Here is a 26,410-nt window from a genome sequence, read left to right as displayed (position 1 = left end):
AAATCCTGTTCAGCAGCAAAGCTTGATGGACCCATAATCCATGAACACATGCACATTCATTTCCAAAGCTGTCATCATGCATAGCTCCCTTTCATTTCTGTTACATTCCAGTGCCAAAGCTTCAATTCCCTGCTCCAGTCATCCGTCCAGCATCTGTCCATCACACCAAATGGAGCTCCACCATACACTTGAATGAATACCTGTCTTTCAGTGTGTATGTATGTATGTGTGTGTTTGCATATGTTACAGCTAATAAAAGTCACATCGCTCTTCAAGCTAAACTCGATATGAATATTTATTTTAATTGGAAGAGAACTAAATACAAGGTGGGGATGGAAATCATCAGGAAATTACCAGCAACTATAAATAAGGAATATTTATGTTTTCTGAATCTATAGTACCAGTCAAAAGTTTGGACACACAGGTTTTTCTGTATTGTGACTATTTTCTGCATTATAGAACAATACTGAAGGCATCAAAACTATGAAATATTATTTGGAACATAAATGGAATTATGTGGTAAACAAAAAAGTGTTAAAAACAAATGTGTTTCATATTTTAGATTCTTCCAAGTAGCCAGCGTTTACCTTGATGACACTTTGTACACTATTGGCAGTATCTTAACCAGCTTCATGAAGTAGTCACCTGGAATGCTTTTCAATTAACAGGAGTGCCTCGTCAAAAGTTAATTAGTGCAATTTCTTGCCTTCTTAAAACTATACGGCCTTTCAATTTTATAAAATTGGTGAAATTTAGTTCCCTCTGAAATTTGGTTATTGTGAGATATGTTTATTTCTGGCGGCACGGTGGTGTAGTGGTTAGCGCTGTCACCTCACAGCAAGAAGGTCCTGGGTTCGAGCCCCGGGGCCGGCGAGGGCCTTTCTGTGTGGAGTTTGCATGTTCTCCCTGTGTCCGCGTGGGTTTCCTCCGGGTGCTCCGGTTTCCCCCACAGTCCAAAGACATGCAGGTTAGGTTAACTGGTGACTCTAAATTGACCGTACGTGTGAGTGTGAATGGGTGTCTATGTGTCAGCCCTGTGATGACCTGGCGACTTGTCCAGGGTGTACCCTGCCTTTCGCCCGTAGTCAGCTGGGATAGGCTCCAGCTTGCCTGCGACCCTGTAGAAGGATAAAGCGGCTAGAGATAATGAGATGAGATGTTTATTTCTGTAATATCTCCAAAAAAAAAAAAAACCCAGGCCATTCTGTGGCTGGGAAGTTATTTAATTTGAGGGGATTCCATAGCAAATAATGTGCATGAAATTGCTCACTTCGCGCAGTCAGGTAGACAGAGGAAGTCCATGTGCGCATGCACAGGTTTACCTGCTTCTTCTTTTGGGTTTTATGGCATCTGGCATCCACAGTGTTGCATTACTGCCATCTACAGGTTTACCTTGACCATGCACTGACAGTTACATCATTCTGTCGCTAAACGAACAGCTGATCACACCGAGGTACTTGCTAACCGCTAATATTTATTAGTTTGGTCCTGCGTTTCCTTTCATTTGCAACATAATGTCTTTTCTTCTCACTTTCTGTTACTGTCGTCAGTCTTTCATTCATGTCCTCCATTTTTCTCTCCTGTTTCAAATTTGTATCCCACATGCCTTGCATGAACAGGGAAAGCCCACCACATGATGCATGACATAGTATCTTGAATTGAGTCACGGTGAAGCAAGAAAAAACAGTGGCGAATTTAGGACCACATGGCCCTAAATTCATTAATTGTTCTATTTTTAAAAAACTAATAAAATTGGAAGTCTGTGATTTGAATCCAGTAGCTTTCGGTTCATTAAACAAAAATAATTGGGTGTCAGGGAAAATCATTTTTATGACCTACACTTGAGAAATCTGAAAGGCAGTCTACCTGTAACGCATTTGAGATCAAACATCCATCCATTAGCCGTAACCGCTTATCCTGTGCAGGGTCGCAGGCAAGCTGGAGCCTATCCCAGCTGACTATGGGTGAGAGGTAGGGTACACCCTGGACAAGTCACCAGATCATCACGTGGCTGACATATAGAGACAATCATTTATTCACACCTACGGTCAATTTAGAGCCACCAATTAGCCTAACCTGCATGTCTTTGGACTGTGGGAGAAACAGGAGCACCCAGAGGAAACCCATGCAGACACAGGAAGAACATGCAAACTCCACACAGAAAGGCCTTTGTCGGCCACTGGGCTCAAACCCAGGACCTTCTTGCTGTGAGGCGACAGTGCTAACCACTGCACCACCGTGCCACCCAGATCAAACAGTAAATAATAAAAATACAGTAAATTACCCTATTCCACAACTCTAGTAACCCATATTATATCAAGAACCACTCAAACAAAAGAGTACAGAGAAACGACATCCATCATTAATTTAAGATATGAAGTGTATTTTAATTAATAAATATAAAGAAAAACATTGAAATAGGTGGTGTCCAAACTTGAGACTGGCACTGTACATCCTTTTAATTCTGTTATATTATGTGCAATGGAAGAGAAGAATACCAGAAGCTGACCTGATATTTGGTGGAGGGGCTGGTTGTCTTTAAACCAAGAGAGATGAGGAGAAGGAGTGCCTTCAACATCGCACTCCATTTGCAGAGATGAGCTGACATTCACTGTCTGATTAATGGGGTTGTGCAGGTACCTTGGAGCCTCCAGGGCTAGGGAAGAGACAGGGGAAGAGACAGAGACAAAAATAAAATAGTCAAACAAACAAAGAGTGAAACAAAAGAGACAAAGTGAGAGACAAAGAAATAAAGAGAGGTTGTGCCTCTCTGGTCATGTGTAGTGACATATCAATTGTGGATTCACAGCAGGGTTAACTTCTTCCCCCTGTTCTTCTCCACGTGGTGCCTCCAAGGACAAAAAATACTCAAAGAAACTTCAGCTTTCATGAAAATATAAAAGCTGACTAAGTAATATGTCCCTGATGTGGGTGGAGTACAGAAGCACGGCAGGCGGGAGCTGATGTTCACACACACACACTTTATTTTACTTATTTTCTTGCTTTTCAGCTTTACTCACTCGCTGCTCACACACAGTCACACACGCAACACACACACACACACGTTCTGGTCGGGAGAGCCTCTGCTCTCTCCCTCCTTTTCTATCCTCTGTCACTGCAACAACACAGACACATAACATTAATTAACCACAAATGCATTGACTTTGCCACTCACCTTCCCTGGTCCTGCCCTCCATTCACAAACTGATGCTAGGCCATGCCCCCACTGCCACATACCCCCACTGCCCGACTCAGGCCAAGGAGCTGTCTGGCCTGCAGCTGACTCCCCCCCGACAGGACAGGAAGTCCGCCACTACCATCTGCACCCCTGGCCTGTGGACCACCTCGAATTTAAATGGCTGGAGGGCTAGATACCAACAGGTGATCTGCGCATTGGCATCCTTCATGCGGTGGAGCCACTGGAAGGGTTCATGGTCCGAACAGAGGGTGAAAGGGCACCCTAGCAGGTAGTACCAGAGGGTGAGGACTGCCCACTTGATGGCCAAGCACTCTTTCTCAATGGTGCTGTACTTACTCTCACGCATCAAGAGCTTGCGGCTGATGTACAGCACAGAGCGTTCCTCACTCTCCACCTTCTGGGACAAAACGGCCCCTAGCCCTCTGTCCAATGCATCTGTCTGCAGAATAAAGGGGAGAGAGAAGTCAGGGGAATGTAAAAGTGGCCCCCCACACAGTGCAGCTTTTACCCTGGTGAAAGCCTGTTGGCACTGCTCCGTCCACTGGACCGGATCTGGTGCTGCCTTTTCAGTGAGATCAGTCAGCAGGCCGGTGACGTCCAAATAATTAGGTATGAACCTACGATAGTAGCCAGCCAGCCCCAGAAAATGTCTCACCCCCTTTTTGGTCTTAGGCCTTGGGCAGGCCGCAATCGCTGCTGTCTTGTCAATTTGGGGACGTACCTGCCCATGACCCAAGTGGAAACCCAGATACCATACTTCCACCCACTCAATTGCACACTTTTTCAGGTTAGCTGTAAGACCCGCCCACCTCAGTGACTCTAGGACAGCCCTAAGGTGTTTTATGTGCCGCGGCCAGTCACTGCTGTATATGATGTCATCTAGGTAGGCTGACACATAGGTGGCGTGGGGGCGGAGGATCTTGTCCATGAGCTGCTGGAATGTAGCAGGAGCCCCAAACAACCCAAAAGGAAGCGTGACAAACTGGTGTAATCCAAACGGTGTGGAAAAAGCCATTTTCTCTCAGGATAGAGGAGTCAAAGGGATCTGCCAATATCCCTTCGTCAAATCCAGTGTCAAATAAAAGCGAGCCACACCTAACCGATCGAGCAACTCATCAATGCAAGGCATTGGGTATGCGTCAAATTTAGACACCGCTTTGACTTTTCTATAGTCCACAAAGAACCAGACTGACCCATTGGCCTTGGGTACCAGGTCCACCGGGCTGCTCCAGTCACTGTGTGACTCCTCGATTATGCCCATGCCAAGCATGGCCTTGAGTTCATCCCGAACCACCTTTTTTTTTGTGTTCGGGTAAGCGGTAAGGGCAGCTATGCACCACCACCCCTGGGGTGTTTCAATGTGGTGTTCTATGAGGTCGGTGTGGCTGGGAAGGGGTGAGAACACATCAGAAAATTCCTCCTGCACCTTGGCCACCTCTGTGAGTTGGGCCGGTAAGAGGTGGTCTCCACAAGGGACCGGAGCTGTTCGGGTTGTGGTTTTGGTTGTTTTTATCTCCGGCCCCAGCTCCGCCTTCTCTGGAACTAATGACGCCAATGCCACATGGACCCCCTTATTCCAACATTTTAATAGGTTGAGGTGGTATATTTGTTGCGCATTGGCATCCTTCATGCGGTGGAGCCACTGGAAGGGTTCATGGTCCTATCTGTTCGCTTCACCTCATAGTCAATGTCCCTGACTCGCCATGTGATCTCGGAGGGCCCTTGCCACTTGGCAATTAATTTGGAGCTTGATGTGGGCAATAACACGAGTACTTTGTCTCCCAGAGTGAACTCTCTAAGGCACGTGCCCCTGTCGTACAGCCGGGCTTGACATTCTCGTGCCTGCCGCAAATTCTCCTGGGTTAAGTGCGTGAGGGTGTGGAGCTTTGTGCACAGGTCAAGAACGTATTGAATTTCATTCTTGCTAGGTGAAGGTCCCTCCTCCCAATCTTCCTGCAGCACGTCCAAGATGCCGTGCAGCTTTCACCCATATAATAATTCAAACAGGGAAAATCCTGTGGAGGCTTGCGGGACCTCTGGTACTGCAAATAACAGGGGCTTGAGCCATTTGTCCCAATTATGTGCGTCTTCACTTACAAACTTTCAAATTAAATTTTTAAGTGTTTGATTAAACCTCTCTACCAAACCATCCATTTGTGGGTGATAAACATTGGTGCGGATAGATTTAATTCCCAACAACTCATACAGTTCATACAGTGTGCATGACATAAACAAAGTGCCTTGGTCTGTCAGGATTTCTTTTGGAAATTTTTCTTGGGAAAAATAAAAAAATATACTGTATTAATGAATATTGTCCATGCAGGATTCACGAAGCCTTTCCAGACATCCCAAGCACGATCATGTCCGCAGGTGTGTTACACTAATTAACGCACCATCAGAAACAATAGTGAACATTAACAGAACCCAACAAATTAACATATTTTACAATAGAGGGATTTGAGGAAGTTAACAAAAAAAAACAAAACTTTATTCATATGAAATAATGACATTGTTGCATATGCATGGAAGAAGAGTCGGGAGGCAGAAATCTTAGTTTCTTGGTTGTTAGCCTGTGCTACTTGCTCCTGAAAGCACTGGCTTGACTGCTTTATTAGCATTTGTTAACACTACTGATGAACATTACACCGGCTGGAAGGTGACTTCACTGCTATGCTGATGGCGCCGATTTGTGGTTAAGCTCACGTTGGCCTTCGAGAAGACCTAGGACGATAAATTTTTGGTCCCTCCCACTATAAATCAAAATCTGATTGGTTAATTCATCTGTCACTTCCTACATAAACATACACTGCCATGGCCTTCTGTCCTGGCAATGAAGTCCGAACCAATCAGTGAGCTAGCTCTAAACTCTTCTCAGCCTAGAGACAACAAACAAAAAAAAAATCTCATTGGATAACTTTATTTTAATGTTTTCAGGACAGTCACCCTTTCATTTCTAAAGCAAATTTGATAGAAAATGAGGCCAAATTAAAATTAGGAGAGAATAATTACAATTAAATTATGAAAGAAATTAAAGAATGAAAGAAATTAAATATAACATTTGAAATGCTGATATGTTTGGGTCTTCTCTGAAGGCCTAGATGGCTCTGATGGTTCCCCTCTGCTATATGGGAAATATTCAAAGTCAAAACATTACATTAATACTTACATGTGAAAGGACAGCATAAACAGCTGCTTAAATTGATTTTCTGAGCCCTATTCAGATAAAGCAAATCACCTGCAAGCAGATACCTGACTTTTCTTGAGTGGAAGAATGGTTTTTCAAAAGTATCTGACTTTTTCCTTTGCTGTCAACTAAAATATGATGTAACATAAAATCAAGAAGCAGTTTAAAAATGAAAAGTAAAAAAGACTAACACAATAATATGTGAAAGGGACGACAAGCATTTAAATAAAAATTGAATAGGAGTCTAGACTATATTCCTGCATGAATAGTCCTAGTTATAATTATGACATTAATCACTGAAATTGGCTTAATTTAACAATATGGCTTCCACCTGCATTATTCGGCAACTTGCACTCACCGGCCACTTTTATGTAGTTATCTAATCAGCCAATCCCTTGACAGCAGCACAATGCATAAAATCATGCAGATACAAATCAAGAGCTTCAGTTAATGTTCACTTTAAACATCAGAATGGGAAAAACTGATCTCAAAGTGTGACTTTCACTGTGGCATGGGTGTTGATGCCAGATGGACTGGTTTGAGTATTTCAGAAACTGCTGATCTCCTGGGGTTTTCACATGCAACAGTCTCTAGAGTTTACACAGAATGGTACTAAAAACAAAAAACATTCAGGTAGCGACAGTTCTGTGGGTGGAAACGCCTTGTTGATAAGAGAGGTCAGAGGAAAATGGCCTGATTGGTTCAAGCTGCCAGGAAGGATATAGCAACTCATATAATCACTCTTTACAACCGTGGTGAGCAGAAAAGCATCTCATCACGCAACAGTAGAAGACCACATTGGGTTCCACTCCTGCCAGCCAAGAACAGGAATCTTAAAATCAAGAACAAATTCCTATTAAAGTGGCCAGTGAGTGCATAAAATAGCATTTTCTGTTATTTTCCGTGTACAGCTTAACAAAGCTATGAATTTGCAATGTGTGCTTGGGACACAAGCTTGGGATCTTTTTAATTCGCTCTCATAAACTGTTAAATTAAGAAAAAATATAAAGTTTTTTGTTGATTGGAAATTCTTTAGAGGACAAACTGACAGAGCATTCAGCTGCTGCGCTTACAGCTCACTTTAAGTAAGAGTTAAAAATGTTATCCATAACAAATCCTCTGCTGTCCAACGATGGCCTCCATCTGGAAAACTTTTCTTTCTACTTTTGTCTGGAATGATTAATTGATTAACTGATTGATCAATTGTGCCATAGTTATATATTTAATATTGGTCTTGAATGGTATTCCATGTTTTTGTAGTGTCTCTGTTTTAGCCAAACTTCACACCTGCCTACTGAAATCCTAAAACCCCATGCAATTGACTGTGTAGCATTAAAATCCATAGTCATATCTGAGGTCTAAATACCAATGTGCACAATTCTGATGTAAAATCTTGACTATGCATGCTTAACTCAACTCTGAATACAGCCCTATGACAAGAGATTTAAAAATGACTTTGTGGCAGCGGGGGCGTGGTCAAGCGCCGGTCTGTGACAGGAGGGTGGAGCCAGGGAAGGTGAGTGGCAGAATCGCTACACCTGACGGTAATTAACCTGTGTTTTGTGTGTGTTTTCCCCAGTAAACCGCTCCCTATTTAAGGAGGCTGAGAGAGAGCAGAGGGAGCGCAACCCGGGACCAGACGGAGAATGTGTGTGTGTGTGTGTGTGTGTGTGTGTGTGTGTGTGTGTGTGTGTGTGTATGGGCTTACTCCGACTGAAAAGTGGTGTGAATAAATAGCCTTATCTGCCTCAAAACGTTGTCCTGCTGTCCTCTGTGCTCCACCCACACATTATTCGCGCTACAGTGGTGCCGAAACCCGGGAAAAGGTGGAGCACCAGTCCTGCAGCTCCATGGAATCCTCCCCGTTCGCGGACTTGGTCCACGCCCTCGCCACGGCTCAGCAGAGCCAGCACCAGGCACTCATCATGCTCCAAAAGGAGCAGGAGCGCCGCTTCGAAGCCCTGGTGCTGGCCCAGCAGGGAGATCAAGAGGCGTTCCGGCGGCTCCTCGCGTCGGCGGGATCCACCAGCGCCCCGGCCGCGGGCCCGTCTCCCCTCACCTTGACCAAGATGGGCCCGCAGGACGACCCCGAGGCTTTCATCACCTTGTTCGAGCAGGTCGCCGAAGCCTCGGGGTGGCTGATGGAGCAGCGCGCGGCGCGCCTCCTCCCCCTCCTGACGGGAGAGGCGCAGCTGGCCGCACTACAGCTCCCCGCCGACCGCCGGCTGGCCTACGCCGACCTTCGCCGGGCCGTCCTCCAGTGCGTCGGGCGCACGCCGGAGCAGCAGCGCCAGCGCTTCCGCGCGCTGAGGATGGAGGAAGTCGGCAGCCCGTTCGCGTTTGGCCAGCAGCTCCGGGACGCCTGCTGGCGGTGGCTGAGGGCCGAAGATCGCGACGCTGAGGGAATCATCGACCAGGTGGCGCTGGAGCAGTTCATCGCCCGCTTACCAGCCGGAACCGCGGAGTGGGTCCAGTGCCACCGCCCGGCATCGCTGGATCAGGCCGTGGGACTGGCGGAGGATCATCTGGCGGCTGTTCCGGCAGGACAACTGACGACATCGTCTTCTCTCTCCTCTTCTCTCTCTCTTTCTCCCCCCCTCCTCCCGTGTCCCGTCCTCACCCCATTCCCCCACCACGGAGGCGGGGGCCGGCTCCACCCCAGCCGGCCCGCCGCACTCGTGGTGCCCTCCCGTTTCTCCCTTCTGTGTCTGTCTCTCCCCCCCCCTCAGGTGAGTGAGCCCCAGAACACAGCTGCAGAGGGAAGGCCCGGGCCGGTTTGCTGGCGCTGCAGGGAACCGGGCCACCTGCAGCAGCAGTGTGCGGTGATGGAGGTGGGGGCGGTGGTGCGGATCCCCGACGCGCCAGAAGCTGCCCTCGATCAGGCCGGAGCGTATCGCATACCGGTAAGTGTACAAGGGGCTACATATCAGGCGTTGGTGGATTCAGGTTGCAATCAGACCTCGATCCGCCAAAGCCTGGTGCAAGACGAGGCATTGGGGGGAGCACAAGGGGTGAAGGTATTGTGTGTGCACGGGGATATTCACAGCTACCCGTTGGTGTCGGTCCACATACATTTCAGAGGAGAAAAATCGATAGTGAAGGCGGCGGTTAATCCTCGCCTTACCCACTCTTTGATCTTGGGGACTGATTGGCCGGGATTTCGGGGTTTAATGGCACGCCTAGTAAAGAGTGGGTCCTGCCGGTTGACAGGGGAGGGTCCCGGTGTCGCTTTGGCTGGAGCTGCGGTCGCAGAGCCATCTACGTCATCTACGCGACAGAGCGAGGAGCCGCCGGCCCCTCCTCTTTCTATTGGGGAATCCCTCCCGGATTTCCCACTGGAACAGTCATGAGACGAGACTCTGCGACACGCGTTTGACCAAGTGAGAGTAATCGATGGTCAAACGCTCCAGCCGAACGCCACCCCGTCCTTCCCCTATTTTTCCATTTTGAAGGATAGGTTATACCGAGTGACGCAGGACACTCAGACGAAAGAGCGAGTCACCCAGTTGCTAATTCCAAAGAGCTGCCGGGAATTGGTATTCCAGGCGGCTCACTTTAATCCCATGGCTGGACACCTCGGGCAGGATAAGACACTCGCCCGGATAATGGCCCGATTCTATTGGCCGGGGATTCGCGGCGACGTCCGGAAGTGGTGTGCGGCGTGCTGCGAATGCCAGTTAGTAAATCCAGCGGCCATTCCAAAAGCGCCCTTGCGCCCCCTACCATTAATCGAGACCCTGTTTGAAAGAATTGGGATGGATCTCGTCGGGCCATTAGATCGGTCAACATGAGGGTACCGCTTTATATTAGTTCTAGTGGACTATGCAACGCGATACCCGGAAGTGGTGCCTCTTCGCAATATCTCAGCACGCAGTATTGCAGAGGCCCTCTTCCACGTCATCTCCCGGGTTGGAATCCCGAAAGACATTCTGACTGACCAAGGCACCTCGTTTATGTCACGAACACTGAGCGAACTGTATGGGCTACTGGGTATTAAGCCGATCCGCACCAGCGTTTATCACCCACAGACGGACGGTTTAGTTGAATGGTTCAATCGCACCCTCAAGAATATTATCAAAAAATTCGTAAGTGAGGACGCACGTAACTGGGATAAGTGGCTCGAACCCTTGCTGTTTGCAGTGCGAGAGGTCCCCCAAGCCTCCACGGGGTTCTCCCCATTTGAATTATTATATGGGCGTAAGCCGCGCGGCATCTTAGATGTACTGTGGGAAAATTGGGAGGAGGGACCTTCACAGAGCAAAAACGAAATTCAGTACGTTATGGATCTGCGTGCAAAACTCCACACGCTCACCCACCTAACTCAGGAGAATTTGCGGCAGGCCCAGGAACGGCAAACCCGCCTGTACAACAAGGGCATGCGCCTTAGAGAGTTCACTCCAGGAGATAAGGTACTCGTCCTGTTGCCCACGTCGACCTCCAAATTAATCGCCAAGTGGCAAGGACCCTTTGAGGTCACACGGCGAGTCGGGGACGTCGACTATGAGGTTAGGCGAACGGACAGAGAGGGGGCACTACAGATCTACCACCTCAATCTGCTGAAACTCTGGAACGAGGAGGTCCCCGTAGCATTGGTGTCGGTAGTTCCGGAGAAGGCGGAGCTGGGGCCGGAGGTCCAAAAAGGGACATTGGCATCACGTACCTCTCCGGTCCCCTGTGGAGACCACCTCTCCCCGACCCAACTCACGGAGGTCGCCCAGTTGCAGGCCGAGTTTTCGGATGTGTTCTCACCCCTGCCCGGTCGCACTAACCTCATAGAACACCACATAGAGATGCCCCCGGGGGTGGTAGAGCGTAGCCGTCCTTATAGATTACCCGAACACAAAAAAAAGGTGGTTCGGGAAGAACTTCAGGCCATGCTCGAAATGGGCATCGTCGAGGAGTCCCACAGTGACTGGAGCAGCCCGGTGGTCTTGGTTCCCAAGGCCGACGGCTCGGTCCGGTTCTGTGTGGACTATAGAAAAGTCAACGCGGTGTCTAAATTCGACGCGTACCCAATGCCTCGTATTGATGAGCTGCTCGATTGACTAGGCACGGCTCGCTTTTACTCGACACTGGATTTGACGAAGGGATATTGGCAGATCCCCTTGACTCCATTATCCCGGGAAAAAACGGCCTTTTCCACACCGTTCGGCTTACACCAGTTCGTCACACTTCCGTTTGAGCTGTTTGGGGCGCCCGCTACGTTTCAGCGGCTGATGGACCGGGTCCTCTGGCCCCACGCCACCTATGTGGCCGCTTACCTAGACGACATCATCATTTATAGTAATGACTGGCAGCGGCACCTGCAACACCTGAGGGCCGTCCTTAGGTCGCTGAGGCAGGCGGGGCTCACTGCCAACCCGAAGAAGTGTGCGATTGGGCAGGTGGAAGTACAGTATCTGGGCTTCCACTTGGGTAACGGGCAGGTGCGTCCCCAAATTAATAAGACAGCAGCGATTGCGGCCTGCCCGAGGCCCAAGACCAAAAAGGGGGTGAGACAGTTCCTGGGGCTGGCTGGCTACTATCGTAGGTTTATACCTAATTATTCGGACGTCACCAGCCCGCTGACTGATCTCACTAAAAAGGGGGTGCCAGATCCGGTCCAGTGGACGGAGCAGTGCCAGCGGGCTTTTTCTGAGGTAAAAGCTGCACTGTGTGGGGGGCCACTTTTACACTCCCCTGACTTCTCTCTCCCCTTTTTGTTACAGACGGATGCGTCGGACAGAGGGCTGGGGGCCGTTTTGTCCCAGCAGGTGGAGGGGGAGGATCGCCCAGTCCTATGCATCAGCCGGAAGCTGTCAGTGCGTGAGGGGCACTACAGCACAATTGAGAAAGAGTGCCTGGCGATCAAGTGGGCGGTCCTCGCCCTCCGTTACTACCTGCTGGGGCGCTCTTTCACCCTCTGTTCGGACCACGTGCCCCTCCAGTGGCTCCACCGCATGAAGGATGCCAATGCGCGGATCACCCGTTGGTATCTGGCACTCCAACCCTTCAACTTCAAGGTGGTCCACAGGCCGGGGGCACAGATGGTCGTGGCGGACTTCCTCTCCTGTCAAGGGGGGGGAGTCGGCTGCGGGCCGGACGGGCGCCCGGCCTGAGTCGGGCGGTGGGGGTATGTGGCAGCGGGGGCGTGGTCAAGTGCCGGTCTGTGACAGGAGGGTGGAGCCAGGGAAGGTGAGTGGCAGAATCGCTATACCTGACGGTAATTAACCTGTGTTTTGTGTGTGTTTTACCCAGTAAACCGCTCCCTATTTAAGGAGGCTGAGAGAGAGCAGAGGGAGCGCAACCCGGGACCAGACGGAGAATGTGTGTGTGTATGGGCTTACTCCGACTGAAAAGTGGTGTGAATAAATAGCCTTATCTGCCTCAAAACGTTGTCCTGCCGTCCTCTGTGCTCCACCCACACATTATTTGCGCTACAGACTTATTATGAAAAACTCACTTTTTCAGTGCTTGTACACATACATTTGGGCACCTGGAGTGCCCACCAGCCCACAAACTCCAAAATAAGACACCCAGTCAGTTTCTTTTGGGCTGCTGTTTTAGAAAACATGTGCTTCAACAAGCCGTTCAGATTTGGCTCTTCTTTCTATGTCAGAAGGGGAGCTCAAAAGAATTCTTTGTTTGCAATCATGTGACTTTTTGCCTCCTGGTTCACTTGCTGTTTCCAAGTGACGGGCAACAATCAAAGATGGCATCTAAGCCAAGTACGTGTCCGTCATCATCTTGTGGAAAACATTCTACATCTGACTATGTTAACGGACTAGAACCAAAAGCAAAATCGAGATATCAAGAAAAAACATATTTATACAATGGACTGGACCCCTACAGCTTAAAAAAGATGGACTTTTCAAGCGATTTCAACAACTTCCCAAACATGCAGTTTCCAGACATTTCCAATTATCTGGTAGTCCAAACACCGTTTTACACGAACAATCAAATGAAAGCTTTCAAAAGTCTTGAAGCCTATAACTTTTTCATTTGTGGCTGGGTTCATGATGTTGGACTAAGACTTCTGAAGGACAATAATCAGCTTATTTTTGCAAGGGTAAGTAATGTAAGCCGAAGTGCAGTAGGTGATTCAAGTCAGAGCTGCTGGAGGCATTTTTACAATGATAACTTTTGATTTTAGATACATAAAGTTTATGTATGTACCTTTAACATAATGATTGCTTCAAACACAAGCATTTGGACTCTCAATTCCTTTCGAACACATTGAAAGGTTTCCAAGCCATTTTTCATGACATCTTTTTGAGATATTTTTCATTCTTTCACCCTTGTGCATGACTTCTTTTGGTATCCTCAAATACCTTTTGTCTTTTTCTTGATTTGATCATTTTGAACATCCAAATACAGAGCAACAATTTAGCATATTTGGAGGCAAAACACAAGAAACTACTGCAAAGCGACTGTAAACAAATACTATACCTGCCCGTCAGCTGGAAACCTGAATACACAATGAGGCAGATCACTACTGGAAATGACATCTATTGATACTGTATTTTGACCAAATCACATCACAGACATTTCATAAAGACCTCAGGGAACTGTCTCAACTTGTGGAAAAGGGGTATAATGTTTCACCTTTAATAGGCATGACAACATCCAAAAGATTTAAGAGTTAAAGTAGAAAAGCAAAATTATTTCCAAAAATTCAAAATTTATATTGTAAAAGCTCATACACACACCACAACATCATTCCAAGATAATCTTGCAAGAGGCCCTTACCCTTCACAGAAACATATTTGCGGTGGCAGTGCTTCTCACCACTCCGTCGGTTCTGCACCTCACAGACGTAATTGCCCTCGTCCTGCAAATGCACGCTGGGTATACTCAGCTTCAGCACCCAGTTGTTAGTGGAGGTGTGGAAGGAGAGCTCCCCACCCAGAGCCTCAGCATACTGGTGCAGGCTTTTGCAGTCCTCTGGTGGTACAGCCTGTGGGTCTAGACGATACCAGCGCAGGTTCTCGTATGTGTAGTTGTCAGCATTGCATTTCAAAGAAACAGGCTCCAGTTCCAACGGCTCCTCCAAGGGCTCCATCTCAATCCCAAAGCCTTCTGGAATGGCTAAACACAAAGAGGTGGTAAAATCAAGAGTGAAATAGAGTACAGAAATATTCACTTTGGTTTAACCCTTTTAGACCTGCAGTCCTGGTGGAGGAACAAAATGGGACATTGTTTTTGGATCACTTTTGCTTCGGAGTACTTTATGTATGAGACACAAAATGTGTTTCTTGTAAAAATAATGACATTACATCCCCTGGCAAAAAATATGGATTCACTACTCTTGGAGGATGTTCATTCAGCTGTTTTACTTTGTAGAAAAAAGCAAAACAGATACGACACAAAATTATTTTATTTAACAACTGAATATTCTGGCTTTGTAAAATATACCTCAAAACAATTAAATGAAATTGTTGTAATTAATGGCACATTTTTTAAGATGGAGTAGAGGAAAAAATTATGGAATCATGAACCAAAAAAAAAAAATCACAATTAGTACTTTGTTGCAGTTCCTCTGGCTTTTATAACCGCTTGAATTCTTCGAGGCCTGGGCTTCACAAATGAAAAGCAATATTCTTTATCAGTCAGGTTCCAACTTTCTTGTATAGCAGTTGACAGATCAGCTTTGCAGGATGGAGCCTTGTCATGGACCATTTATTTCAATTTCCACCATAAATTTTCAATTGGATCGAGATCCGGACTGTTTGCTGGCCATGTCATTGAGTTGATCTGCCTTTCCTGAAGAAAAGTTTTAATGATCTTTGCTCTGCAGCAAGATGCATTATCATCCTGAAAAATGTCTTCATCACCACCAAAAGTACTTTTGATTGATGGAATGAGAAAAGTGTCCAAAATTTCAGTGTACACCTGTGCATTTATTGTAGAGGTAATGACTAGGGATGTCCCGATCCGATCACGTGATCGGAAATCGGGCCCGATCACGTGGTTTCAGACTCGATCGGAATCGGGCATTACCTACCGATCAGGGATCGGATATATAATATATTCTCATTTTTAACACATCAATAGCTATGCGTTGGCACAGAGTGAGACCAGACCTCTTGTCTCAACACAGCAACATCAACACGTGCGGCATGACATCACTTTGTAGCGGAGACGCTATTGGTTATTGGCTGCCCGTTGCCGGCAAAGTTGAACACGGAAGCAGTTCGAAGCGGAAAGCAAAGCATGTCTGCGGTGTGGCAGTATGTCAAAGTTGATGACAACATTGCCATAGCAAACTGTGAAATATGTAAAGCTGGAATTTCAAGGGGTGGACAGGAAAGGGCCGCATTTAATACAACAAACCTGATACGGCACCTGAAAAACAAACACCCGACACAATACAGCGAGTTTTTAGTGCTGTTGCAAACGTGTTGGATGACAAAAACAGGCTCAAACCTGAAAGGGTAGAAATGCTTGTTTTCATCAAGAAAAACGTTCATTTCCTTAATTGAAATTACTGTATACCACTGTGAGATGCGTTCTTAAAAGCAAATTACTGGCACTGTGGCAGTTTTTTTTTTTTTAATTTGTTTACATTCCTGCCAGGTATTTTAAGGTTATGTTTTTAATTTATGTTATTTATTGTTCAAACTACCTCACGTAAGTGCTCTGTTTGCTAATGGAGTTGTTGGATGTTAAAATAAGGTGTTAAATAAAAAAATGAGGAACATCCTGGATCCGTTTCTTTCCTCGTCTTTATTATTTTTTATGGATTATAAGAAGTATCGGATCGGGACTCGGTATCGGCAGATACTCAAAATCAAATGATCGGTATCGGATCGGAGGGCAAAAAAACCTGATCGGGACATCCCTAGTAATGACTACCAACTCCCCAGGTCCTTTACCTGACATGCAACCCCAGATCATCAATGATTGTGGACATTTGCTTGTTTTCTCCAGGCAGTCATCTTTATATGTTTCATTGGAATGGCACCAAACAAAAGTTCCAGCATCATCTCCTTGGCCAATGCAGATTCATGATTCATCACTGAATATCACTTTCATCTAATCATCCACAGTCCATGACTGCATCTCTTTAGCCCACTGTAACCTTATTTTCTTCTGTTTAGGTGTTAATGATGGTTTATGTTTGACTTTTCTGTATGTAAATCTCATTTCCTTCAGCCAATATCTTACAGTTTGGTCACAAACATTGACTCCTGTTTCTCCCCATTTGTTTTTCATTTCTTTTGGTGTGTATTTTCTATTTTCAAGGCATATTGCTTTGAGTTTCCTGTCCTGAAGCTTTGATGTCTTCCTTGGTTTACCCGTATGTTTCTCTTTTACAACCTTCCCATTTTGTTTGTACTTGCTCCAAATTTTAGACACAGTTGACTGGGAACAATCAACATCTTTTGCCACACTCCATGTTGAATTACCTTCTTTAAAGAGTTTTATAATCATTTCCATTGTTTCAGCTGACCGCTCTCTTGTTGGGGCCATGTTTCCTGTCAATCAGCCAGGTGCAACAACTCCTTAAAGGAGATATGCAGAACCATGGCCTCACTTTTTGTTTATAAATGCCTTGAGACCTCAAGAATGGCATAGGAATAGTTTTAAGCATTAACAATAAATCTAATATAGTAATTTTTATGATTAAAAATTATTCATATAGGTAGCAGTCTGAGTGAATGACCTTGACATCTGTGATGTCACAGTAGGAAGTCTATCGGTCTCATATTTAGTATTTCCGCTATACACAGAGCTGACTGCAACTTCGATCTTCCATTTTGAGCTAATTTATTGCCATGCCACGTAGATGTGTTGCTGGTGGTTGCAGCAACACGACATAAGGTAGATTTATGTTGCATTCATGACCCAAGAATGTTCAAACTGCAAAGATTTGGACACGTTTTGCAAGAAATTCACGGATTGGGTGCCTACGAAGTGGCCTCCCCTCTGCTCTGCACATTTTACTGACGACTCGTACGAAACCTCTGATCTGTTGAGGAGCGTTAGCTATAAGCCCGTACTGAAAGAGGGTGCCGTACCAACAATTAAAGGAAAAGAAAACTACAAGAAAAGGAAAGTAAGTTCAGTTGCACCAGTTCTCCCAGTGTGAGCCAAGCAGTAATGGCGGAGTACTCAGTATGGAGAAAATGGAGAATGAGTGGACCAGTCGTCAGATTTCTCTGCTGGATATGCTTGCCTCAGCAGCAATATCTCGCCCTTACGTGGAAGAAGCGAATGAACAAAGAACTGAAAGTCAGATTGTTTTAAAACAATCGGCCACCAGATTGGCCTTCAAGAAGTGAGAACACAGATGAGTAAGATGCGATTCTCATTTGGTTACATCACAACAACAACACTCGTTGTTTACCTGCATTTAGATTAATACATGTAACTTGTATTGTGTATTTAAGTTACCGGTATAAGATTATTTAATTTGCTTCAGAATGTGATTGTCTCAGTTCATCTGATTATTTAATTAGCCTTTTACGTTTTATCAGTGAAAATGCATGCATGTACATGTATGTTGCATAAGTTATAATGCCTATCCTGTTTTAATGACAGTCACATGAGACGGTCAGTTCAATTCCATCCAGTTCTCTAGACTGCTTTGTTCTCTGGCTTTATTTCGTAAGGTGGGGGCCTCTGTGGCCAACGTGTTACTATTGGATTCGCTTTCTGATGGTTTGAACTGATACGTGTATAGCAGTAGCATGTACACGCACTCCAATTTCAGGACTATCACAGTCAGATGTATTACTATCTGAGGAATCTGAAGAATCTCCAATAAATCCGAACGAAGAGGCCATTGCAACCACTCTCGCCTGTCAAGTCTTGCTTTGGTCTGTAGCTGTCAAAGGCCTCGGCCTTAAAATCAGTTACCGCTGTGAGGTCATGCACTCAGGGCTGGCTGGCTCAGCGGGGCAGCTTGAATGCCAACTTTGCGGTCGATTTTAACTCTCAAAAATATATTTTTTTATTCCCATTTATGCAGCATACAAGAGTCAAGGATGGAGATACTGTCCACTCAGAAATGTATTTAAAAGTAAAGGTTCTGCGTATCTGCTTTAAGGTCTACAAGCATGCTCTTTTAACTGCAGACTAATTTGCATATTTAGGCTTGTGCGGGTATTTGTTTTAGAAATGCAAGCTATAGGGTGATTCCATAATTTTTTCCTCGAGTGATTCCATAATTTTTTCCTCATCATTGAGTGATTCCATAATTTTTTCCTCATCATTGAGTGATTCCATATTTTTTTCCTGTACTTGATCTTAAAAAAAATGTGCTATTAATTACAACAATTTCATTTAAATTTTTTTGGTATATTTTACAAAGCCAGAATGTTCAGCTGTTAAATAAAATAATTTGTCAGATCTGTAATTTTTTTTTTTTTGCTACAAAGTAAAACAGCTGAATGAACATCCTCCAAGAGTAGTGATTCCATATTTTTTACCAGTGGTTGTAGATAAGAAATTAAAATTGTGGTTAAATGTAGACCAGTTACTTCAGTCATCAACCTACCATGTCAGTTTGGGAGAGAAAAGGGTCACATTGCTATCTGGTGCATTGCTCAGTTTACGGCTGTATGTATGTAGGTTTACTTTCATTCTTTTTTTTTTTTATCCATCATCTTTGGATCGTACAGCTATACATTGTTGGAGTGTCTTCTTCAGAAGACAGAAGAACTATTTAAAATGCACAGGGTTGCTTATTAAATTATATATCATACGATCTGTGGTTGTGTTGAATCTGGAGATACAGTACCAGTCAAAAAATTTGGACATACTTTCTCATTACTTCGAATGAGTATGTTAGACTTTTGACTGGTATTGTATAACATAATATTAGTAGAAGAGAAATTAAAAAGAAAGAGAAAAGAAAAGTCAAAGATAAGGCTGAAAAGGAAAGGTTCGGTGAAGAGATTAGACAGCTGGTTTTAAGGAGACCAGATTGACAATTATATTTTTTGGAAATATTTTTTGCTTATTAAACAATGTTATGACATTGAGTATGGAGAAGTGATAAGAAAAAAAAGGAAAGTGTTTGCTACAATGACCTTACATAACATTTTGTATCAGCAGTTTATAAGCCAGAGATTTGAAGCCACATGAATTTAACACCTTTTTCATTTTACAAAGAGTTTGCAAGAAAACACAATAGGACCAGGACTGCAAAAAATGCCCTTTTATTCATTATGATAAAATGGTTAAAGATGCTATTTGAAGAAGTGCTTTTCTTGGTGTAAGCAGGACTTACTGGTCACATAAAAGTAGATAAATCTCTCGTCTTTTCCCACTTTGTTCTCAGCAGAACATTTGTACATAGTCGATACATTCGCACTGCGTATGACCACACGGCCCACTGTCTGCAAAAAAAAAAAAGTAAAAAACAAGCACATCAAATCAACAGATAATTGTCCTTTTCCCAGAACCTGGGATCAAAGATGATGAGCTTGCTGGTCCATGACTCCTATTTTCCCTTCTGCCACTCCTTTTCTCAGCATACACAAAAGAAATGACCTCACAGGTGTGACAGAAAACAGGAAGCGAGTGTTCTGAGCATGCATGTTTATTCCCTGTCCCTCCAGGAAGTGTGGAAAGGAAGAAGAGTTTAAATATTTTGTGTGGAAAGACCAAAGCTCATCGCCTCTCCCACTCCTTGTGATTGACAGGGGTTCAATGTTGTCCAAATGTTGTCAGGGTTCAGATATTTGGGTCTCTCACACACACACACACACACACACACACACACACACACACACACACACTATATATAATTACATAGACCGGTGTTTTACTGGAAAATACACCACTCATATTTTTCATACGAGCTACATCCGGGACACGGAAATCCAAACCGTGACATAAATCTCTATATGTCACTCATGAGAAAATCGATGAATTGTTTTGACAAATTTGGGCACTTTTTGTTTGTGACTGTGTCTATATAATAAAAAGAAAATCACACATTGGCTTGAAGATATGAAATTTATCTTCTCATGTTGAAAAACTTGCATTTTTCATACAAAATACACCACGGATCTGAGTGACATATTTTCCGATATTTCGCTCTGATGATGTCACTCCCAGTGTTTTCCTGCTGACTAAACACACAATGTCAAAATGGCGAACCAGTTCAAAATTAACATTCATTTGATTAACATGCGTATTTTTTGTGGATGTGTCCATATAATATAAAGAACATTACAGAGTGGCACAAAGATATGAAGTTTATATCTTGAACTTCATATCTTCACGCAACCGTGTAATATCCCATATCTCATATATATTATCAACTTCACAATCAAATCATTTCAACCTAGGATAATACTAAAGCTGCACACCAAATTTGATCAAAATCTGTTCACTAATTTTTTGAGTTATGTTGGGAAGAGATACAAAAATCCTAGATCCACATACATATCCAGTTTTGCATCACAATCTAATCAATTGCTCTTTGGCCCATGGCTCACCTTTGCTCAGAACTTTATCAAAACCTGTTCACTAATTTTCGAGTTATGTTGGGAAGTGCAAAAAAAAAACCCAACCAACCAACCAACCAACCAAAAAAAAAAAAAAACACCTGGATACATATCCAGATTGGCATCAAAATCTCAGTAATTGTTCCTTGGCCATTGGACCACCTTTCCTTGAAATTTCATCAAAATCCTTTCACTACTGTTTGAGTTATGTTGGGAACAGTCAAACAAATGGAGGCAAAAACATAACCTCCTCTAACAAAGTTGGCGGAGATAACAATGCCTAGAGTTTGTTTGTGACATTAATATTAATATAACGATGCAAACTGATGCTCAGGGGTTGTGTCTCCATTCAAATTTTCCTGTTGGGTGATATTAAGATGGCAGATATTAAAAAAACAAACCTTTTGCTTGCCATCCACTGGCTCAGTCCAAGTGTCCATGCTGTCAATTGTGTTCAGAGTGTGTTCAAAATCCAGATCAAGCCAGTCCTGACAGACAGGCACCTTGTCTCGTGGGCTTCTATGAGCTCTAGGAAAGTCAAGAACCTCATTAGTCTCAAAAATAATGTACAGATATGGTACATATTTGGCATTTTTCCAGATCTTGTTTCTCTGAAACCATTTTATGAAATCACACATTTTTAAATGTACTGCAGTAAAGTTGATTAAAGTAGAAGTAAGTAGAAGAGATCCTAATATTTATCAAAATTAGCGCACAAAAACTGAGATGAAAGACATAATAGACTTTCTAATTCATAATACCTTGTAATAAGACCTTTTCAATTGAAATGACAGTCAGAATTTTGTGCGGTGATACTATGATACTTGAATTAGATTGGGACTTTATATAAAATGCTTGTACAATTTTAGATGCAAACCAGACAGGATAATCATTCGGAAGCAAATTTAAGTTCATTGCAATTTAAATAAATACTCTAGCATTATTCAGTCTAATCTCTACCTTTGGCATCTGTAACGTACCATGTGTGTGATTACTGTATACGATCATTTCATAATGTTTGCCTGTCCTCGAAAATCAATGAAAATTTTAAGCTCATTAAATGGAAGCACTAATTAAGTTCTGGTAATAAATGTGATTATGAGACTATTGAAATCTACAACTGTAATACCCAGAAATAAACTTGAGTATGTGGCAGATCATTCTGCTCCAGTGAATAAATCCTTCTCTTTGGAAATGTAGTCCTATCTCTGCAAGAACTAAGTATTCAGATTTTGAGCTTTGTATTCCTGAAGTATTCCTTTTTACTGGCAAGAACATTTGTGGATTTCTCGGGCAAGGAGAGGAAAAGTGGGTGTCTGGTGATGAATCCTGCATCCGCCATGACCATTGTCTTGTGTGTGTATACTTGTGTTTATTTATGAGACAGATAGAGAGGATGTGCAGATTGACACAGGAAGTGCTTTTAGACTCTTCTGCCTTCCTGTGGATGTTGAAGGCTAGAGAAGGACGCACATGAAGGACACACACGCTATTTGGCTTCTAGAGCATTTAGAAGGTAGAGCTGAGATATAAAAGTACAGTAACTGGCTACCTTTAGGGAGTATAGGATCAGAAATGGAATGACCTCTGATAAATTGGTGCAAACATACACTGGAGAGCTGAATGCTGGGGAACTGTGTTTGTAAAACTCTAAATGAAGCAGCTGGCAAAAGGACATGGGTCCACTCCAATCTATCATGGCCTTGCATTTAATATTCCTATACATGTAGCACTCTGAGGATCAGTTGTGAGTGTGTGGGAGTGATGTGAATACATAAGGGATGTTGCTCTTACTGCCCACACATAGCTGCATCAATATCTACTTGAACAAAAGCAACTGCAGCATGGCGTGACTACACAGCCATGGAGGAAACCAAACAGTGAATGTAGGAAGCAAGTAGGTACTCTGAGGTCTCAGCACTGTACAATTGGCTTGTCCTTCCAGTGCCAAAGGATGCTATCATGACCTCGTGCTATCTTAGTGTTTCCTGTTGTTTGGATGACCCATTGCTCCTCATATGCAGCACGGCTTCTCAAATGCAGACTGGGCTGGGAGAAGCACTAAAAATATCTCTGTATGTTAAACGTGGGAGAACAGATGCCATGCCGTATAGACCTCTTTGCTCTCACAACTGAAAAAATAAATGTCACAGACTGAAAACACATGAGTGAAAACCTCTATTAAGGACAGGCAATGGCTGACAGAGTGCCAAGAGGGACAAAAACTATCCGTTCTGAACTTGAAGTGAACCACTGAGGTCTTATGTTTAATGTTTATGAGCGATTTCGACAGCATCAGGAACAAACCTAATACTCCCACTGACACGAGTCTGAGGTGCAAGCAAAAATCCTTTTAGTATAGCAATATCCTGAGACTTAAACTTGTTTTGAGTACATTAGAACCTCCAGGTCTTTCCGTTTTGACAGATGTATGTGTTTACCAAAGAACTAAATTATGTTCAGCAGATCAAGCATCCACAAAAGACTCAAGGCAACAGAGAGACTTTGAGTGAAACATTTGGCTGTCTGACCAGACCACTTCGGGTTGAAGCTTTACATAAGATGAAATCAATACACAAGATATCTGGATTTCTGTAAAGCTGTTTGATGACAATATTTAATTGAATTGAAATAGGCCTGGTGATATTTGCTATGATCATGTATATTTATACACTCACCAGCCACTTTATTAGGAACACCCATCCACCTGCTGTTTTATGTAGTTATCTAATCAGCCGATCCCTTGACAGCAGCACAATGTGTAAAATCATGCAGATACAAATCAAGAACTTCAGTTAATGTTCACTTTAAACATCAGAACGGGAAAAATTGTGATCTCAAAGTGTGACTTTCACCATGGCATGGGTGTTGGTGCCAGATGGACTGGTTTGAGTATTTCAGAAACTGCTGATCTCCTGGGGTTTTCACACACAACAGTCTCTAGAGTTTACGCAGAATGGTGCGAAAAACAAAAATAACAGAGTGAGCGACAGTTCTGTGGGTGGAAATGTCTTGTTTATAAGAGAGAAAATAGCCAGACTGGTTCAAGCTGCCAGGAAGGATATAGCAACTCATATAACCACTCTTTACAACCGTAGTGAGCAGAAAAGCATCTCAGCATGCAACAGCAGAAGACCACAGTGGGTTCTACTCCTGCCAGCTAAGAACAGGAATCTTAGAATCATGAACAAGTTCCTATTAAAGTTGCCAGTGAGTGTGTACTCCCTTATGTATATTTTCTACAATCATGCACAGAATTTTAGATATCAAATTATATTATAGATTTAAAAAATAACTTCACATCTGGCGGCAGGGTGGTGTAGTGGTTAGCGCTGTCACCTCACAGTAAGAAGGTCTGGGTTCGAGCCCCGTGGCCAGCGAGGGCCTTTCTGTGCGGAGTTTGCATGTTCTCCCCGTGTCCACGTGGGTTTCCTCCGGGTGCTCCGGTTTCCCCCACAGTCCAAAGACATGCAGGTTAGGTTAACTGGTGACTCTAAATTGACCGTAGGTGTGAATGGTTGTCTGTGTCTGTGTGTCAGCCCTGTGATGACCTCGCGACTTGTCCAGGGTGTACCCTGCCTTTCGCCCATAATCAGCTGGGATAGGCTCCAGCTTGCCTGCGACCCTGTAGAACAGGATAAAGCGGCTAGAGATAATGAAATGAGATGAGACTTCACATCTATACTAATGTACGTACAGGATATAAAAACTATACGTTAGTAAATCAATGAATCAAAACAAAACGATTTCTCTGTAGTGTTGCTGCTGTCTCTAAACATAGCACTTACAGAGTCCTTTGGGTGGAATTAAGGCCACAGGGGCTCCACGGTCTCCACTGCCAGGTGATGGTTGTTGGAGGAGGATAACCAGTGGCTGTACAAGTGAGAGTCTGTCGACTTCCCTTCTTGTAGGGGTTAGAAGGTGCTGCTGCCTCCTTCTCATGGATCTGAGGTGGCACTTCACAAAGAAATTGAGAAACATTAAGAAAATAAGAGATCCAAAGGATAAAGATAAATTACAGTTCAGTAATTCAGTGATAGTTGGCTGTAAAGGGTGGCTACATGCAATGTACATGGTGGAGAGAGAGAGAGAGAGAGAGAGAAGCGTTACCATTGACGATCAGAATAAAGTGGAGTTTTTTCTCTATTGCAGCAGCATTGTTCTTCAGAACCAGGGTGTAGTCTCCTGCATCCTCTCTGCGCACGTCCCTGATCTCCAGATCATGATTATGGCTCTTAAACCGGCTGAACTGTGGCCGCTTTATTATCATGGTCCCATTTTTTTTCCTGTATATGCACAATCACGATAACTGCTGAAGACAAGATGTGTCACAGGACTGGCCTGCATTCATTTGACCAAAAAGATTTTTTATCGTCCCAATGTGAACTTGGCAACAAAAAAAAGTACTTAGAATCTCTATCAAACTGTATCTAGAATCTCTGTGATCACTGAGAGTGCTCAGAGGACACAATAAAAATGTGTAGTTGCAATATCAGTAATGCAAAGACCAATACTGAAAAAGACCAATACATGTAAAAATATCCTTTTTTTTTTTTTTGAACAATTGAATTCCTGAGCATACCATTGGGTGACTGGCATGGGAAATGCTGACACTTTCACTAAGAGCTTGACAGACTTTTGTCCAGCTGTAGCTTCCACCACAGAGCCATTCCTGTAGTCCAAACTAATGAATGGCTTATCTGAAATAATAAGAATATTACAAGTTAAGGACAGCATTCAATGTCATTAAATCTATCTCTGGATTTTCTACGTCTGTGGTGAACATAATGAAGGTGCACTCTCTTCATTCCTTAAAGCTTACCGTGCACTATGACCAATGTGGAGTGTTCCAGACTCCTCTCCACGCCATTGGCTGAGCAGGTGTAGAAACCAGAGTCATTGATGTTGACATTGTGGATAGTGAGGATGCTGGTGGCTTCTGTGGCTCGTGTTATGCTGTTGCGAATGGACTGAAGGCTCACCACCCTGTTCTCCTGTGAGCACAAGGACAACCGTACTTCACATCAGACTGGCCTCATTTTGTGTAGTACCATTTTTTTTCATGCGGGTAAAGTAAAATTCTGGCCTTTTCATTTGTCCATTAGCATTAATTTCAAATGCTGTTTTTAGGGAAGGAGTAATAATCCATCCATTATCCGTAACCACTTATCCTGAATAGGGTTACAGGCAAGCTGGAGCCTAACTCAGCTGACTATGGGCGAGAGGCAGGGTACACCCTGGACAAGTCGCCAGATCATCGCAGGGCTAACACATAGACAGACACAACTATTCACACTCACATTCACACCTACGGTCAATTTAGAGCCACCAATTAACCTAACCTGCATGTCTTTGGACTGTGGGTAAAACTGGGGCACCCGGAGGAAACACATACAGACACGTGGAGAACATGCAAACTCCACACAGAAAGGCCCCTGTCAGCCACTGGGTTCGAACCCAGACCTTCTTGCTGTGAGGTGACAGTGCTAACCACTACACCACCGTGCCGCCCAGTAATAATGCAGTTCATCATTTTAATACTTCTGTATACAGCTACCAAAGGCCTTAGTGCTTAGCTGGTTGGAT

General features: G+C 44.1%; 1 protein-coding gene across 3 annotated transcripts in view; it reads right to left on the bottom strand.

Annotated features, from left to right (window-relative positions):
• The window catches only part of flt4 (fms related receptor tyrosine kinase 4), a 133,341-nt gene that overhangs the window by 44,538 nt on the left and 62,393 nt on the right, over positions 1-26,410 (bottom strand). For all 3 annotated transcript variants that reach the window (XM_060927446.1, XM_060927447.1, XM_060927448.1), the window contains exons 7-14: positions 25,647-25,818; positions 25,407-25,524; positions 24,935-25,110; positions 24,613-24,781; positions 21,226-21,352; positions 19,600-19,708; positions 14,112-14,450; positions 2,510-2,656 (exon numbers count right to left, since the gene is read on the bottom strand). In XM_060927446.1, the coding sequence (XP_060783429.1) occupies positions 2,510-2,656; positions 14,112-14,450; positions 19,600-19,708; positions 21,226-21,352; positions 24,613-24,781; positions 24,935-25,110; positions 25,407-25,524; positions 25,647-25,818 (1,357 nt within the window). The remainder of the gene's footprint in view (positions 1-2,509; positions 2,657-14,111; positions 14,451-19,599; positions 19,709-21,225; positions 21,353-24,612; positions 24,782-24,934; positions 25,111-25,406; positions 25,525-25,646; positions 25,819-26,410) is intronic.

The sequence above is a fragment of the Neoarius graeffei genome, chromosome 8 (genome assembly GCF_027579695.1).
Source record: "Neoarius graeffei isolate fNeoGra1 chromosome 8, fNeoGra1.pri, whole genome shotgun sequence".
NCBI lineage: Eukaryota > Metazoa > Chordata > Actinopteri > Siluriformes > Ariidae > Neoarius > Neoarius graeffei.
This window is presented reverse-complemented; position numbering and strand designations above follow the sequence as displayed.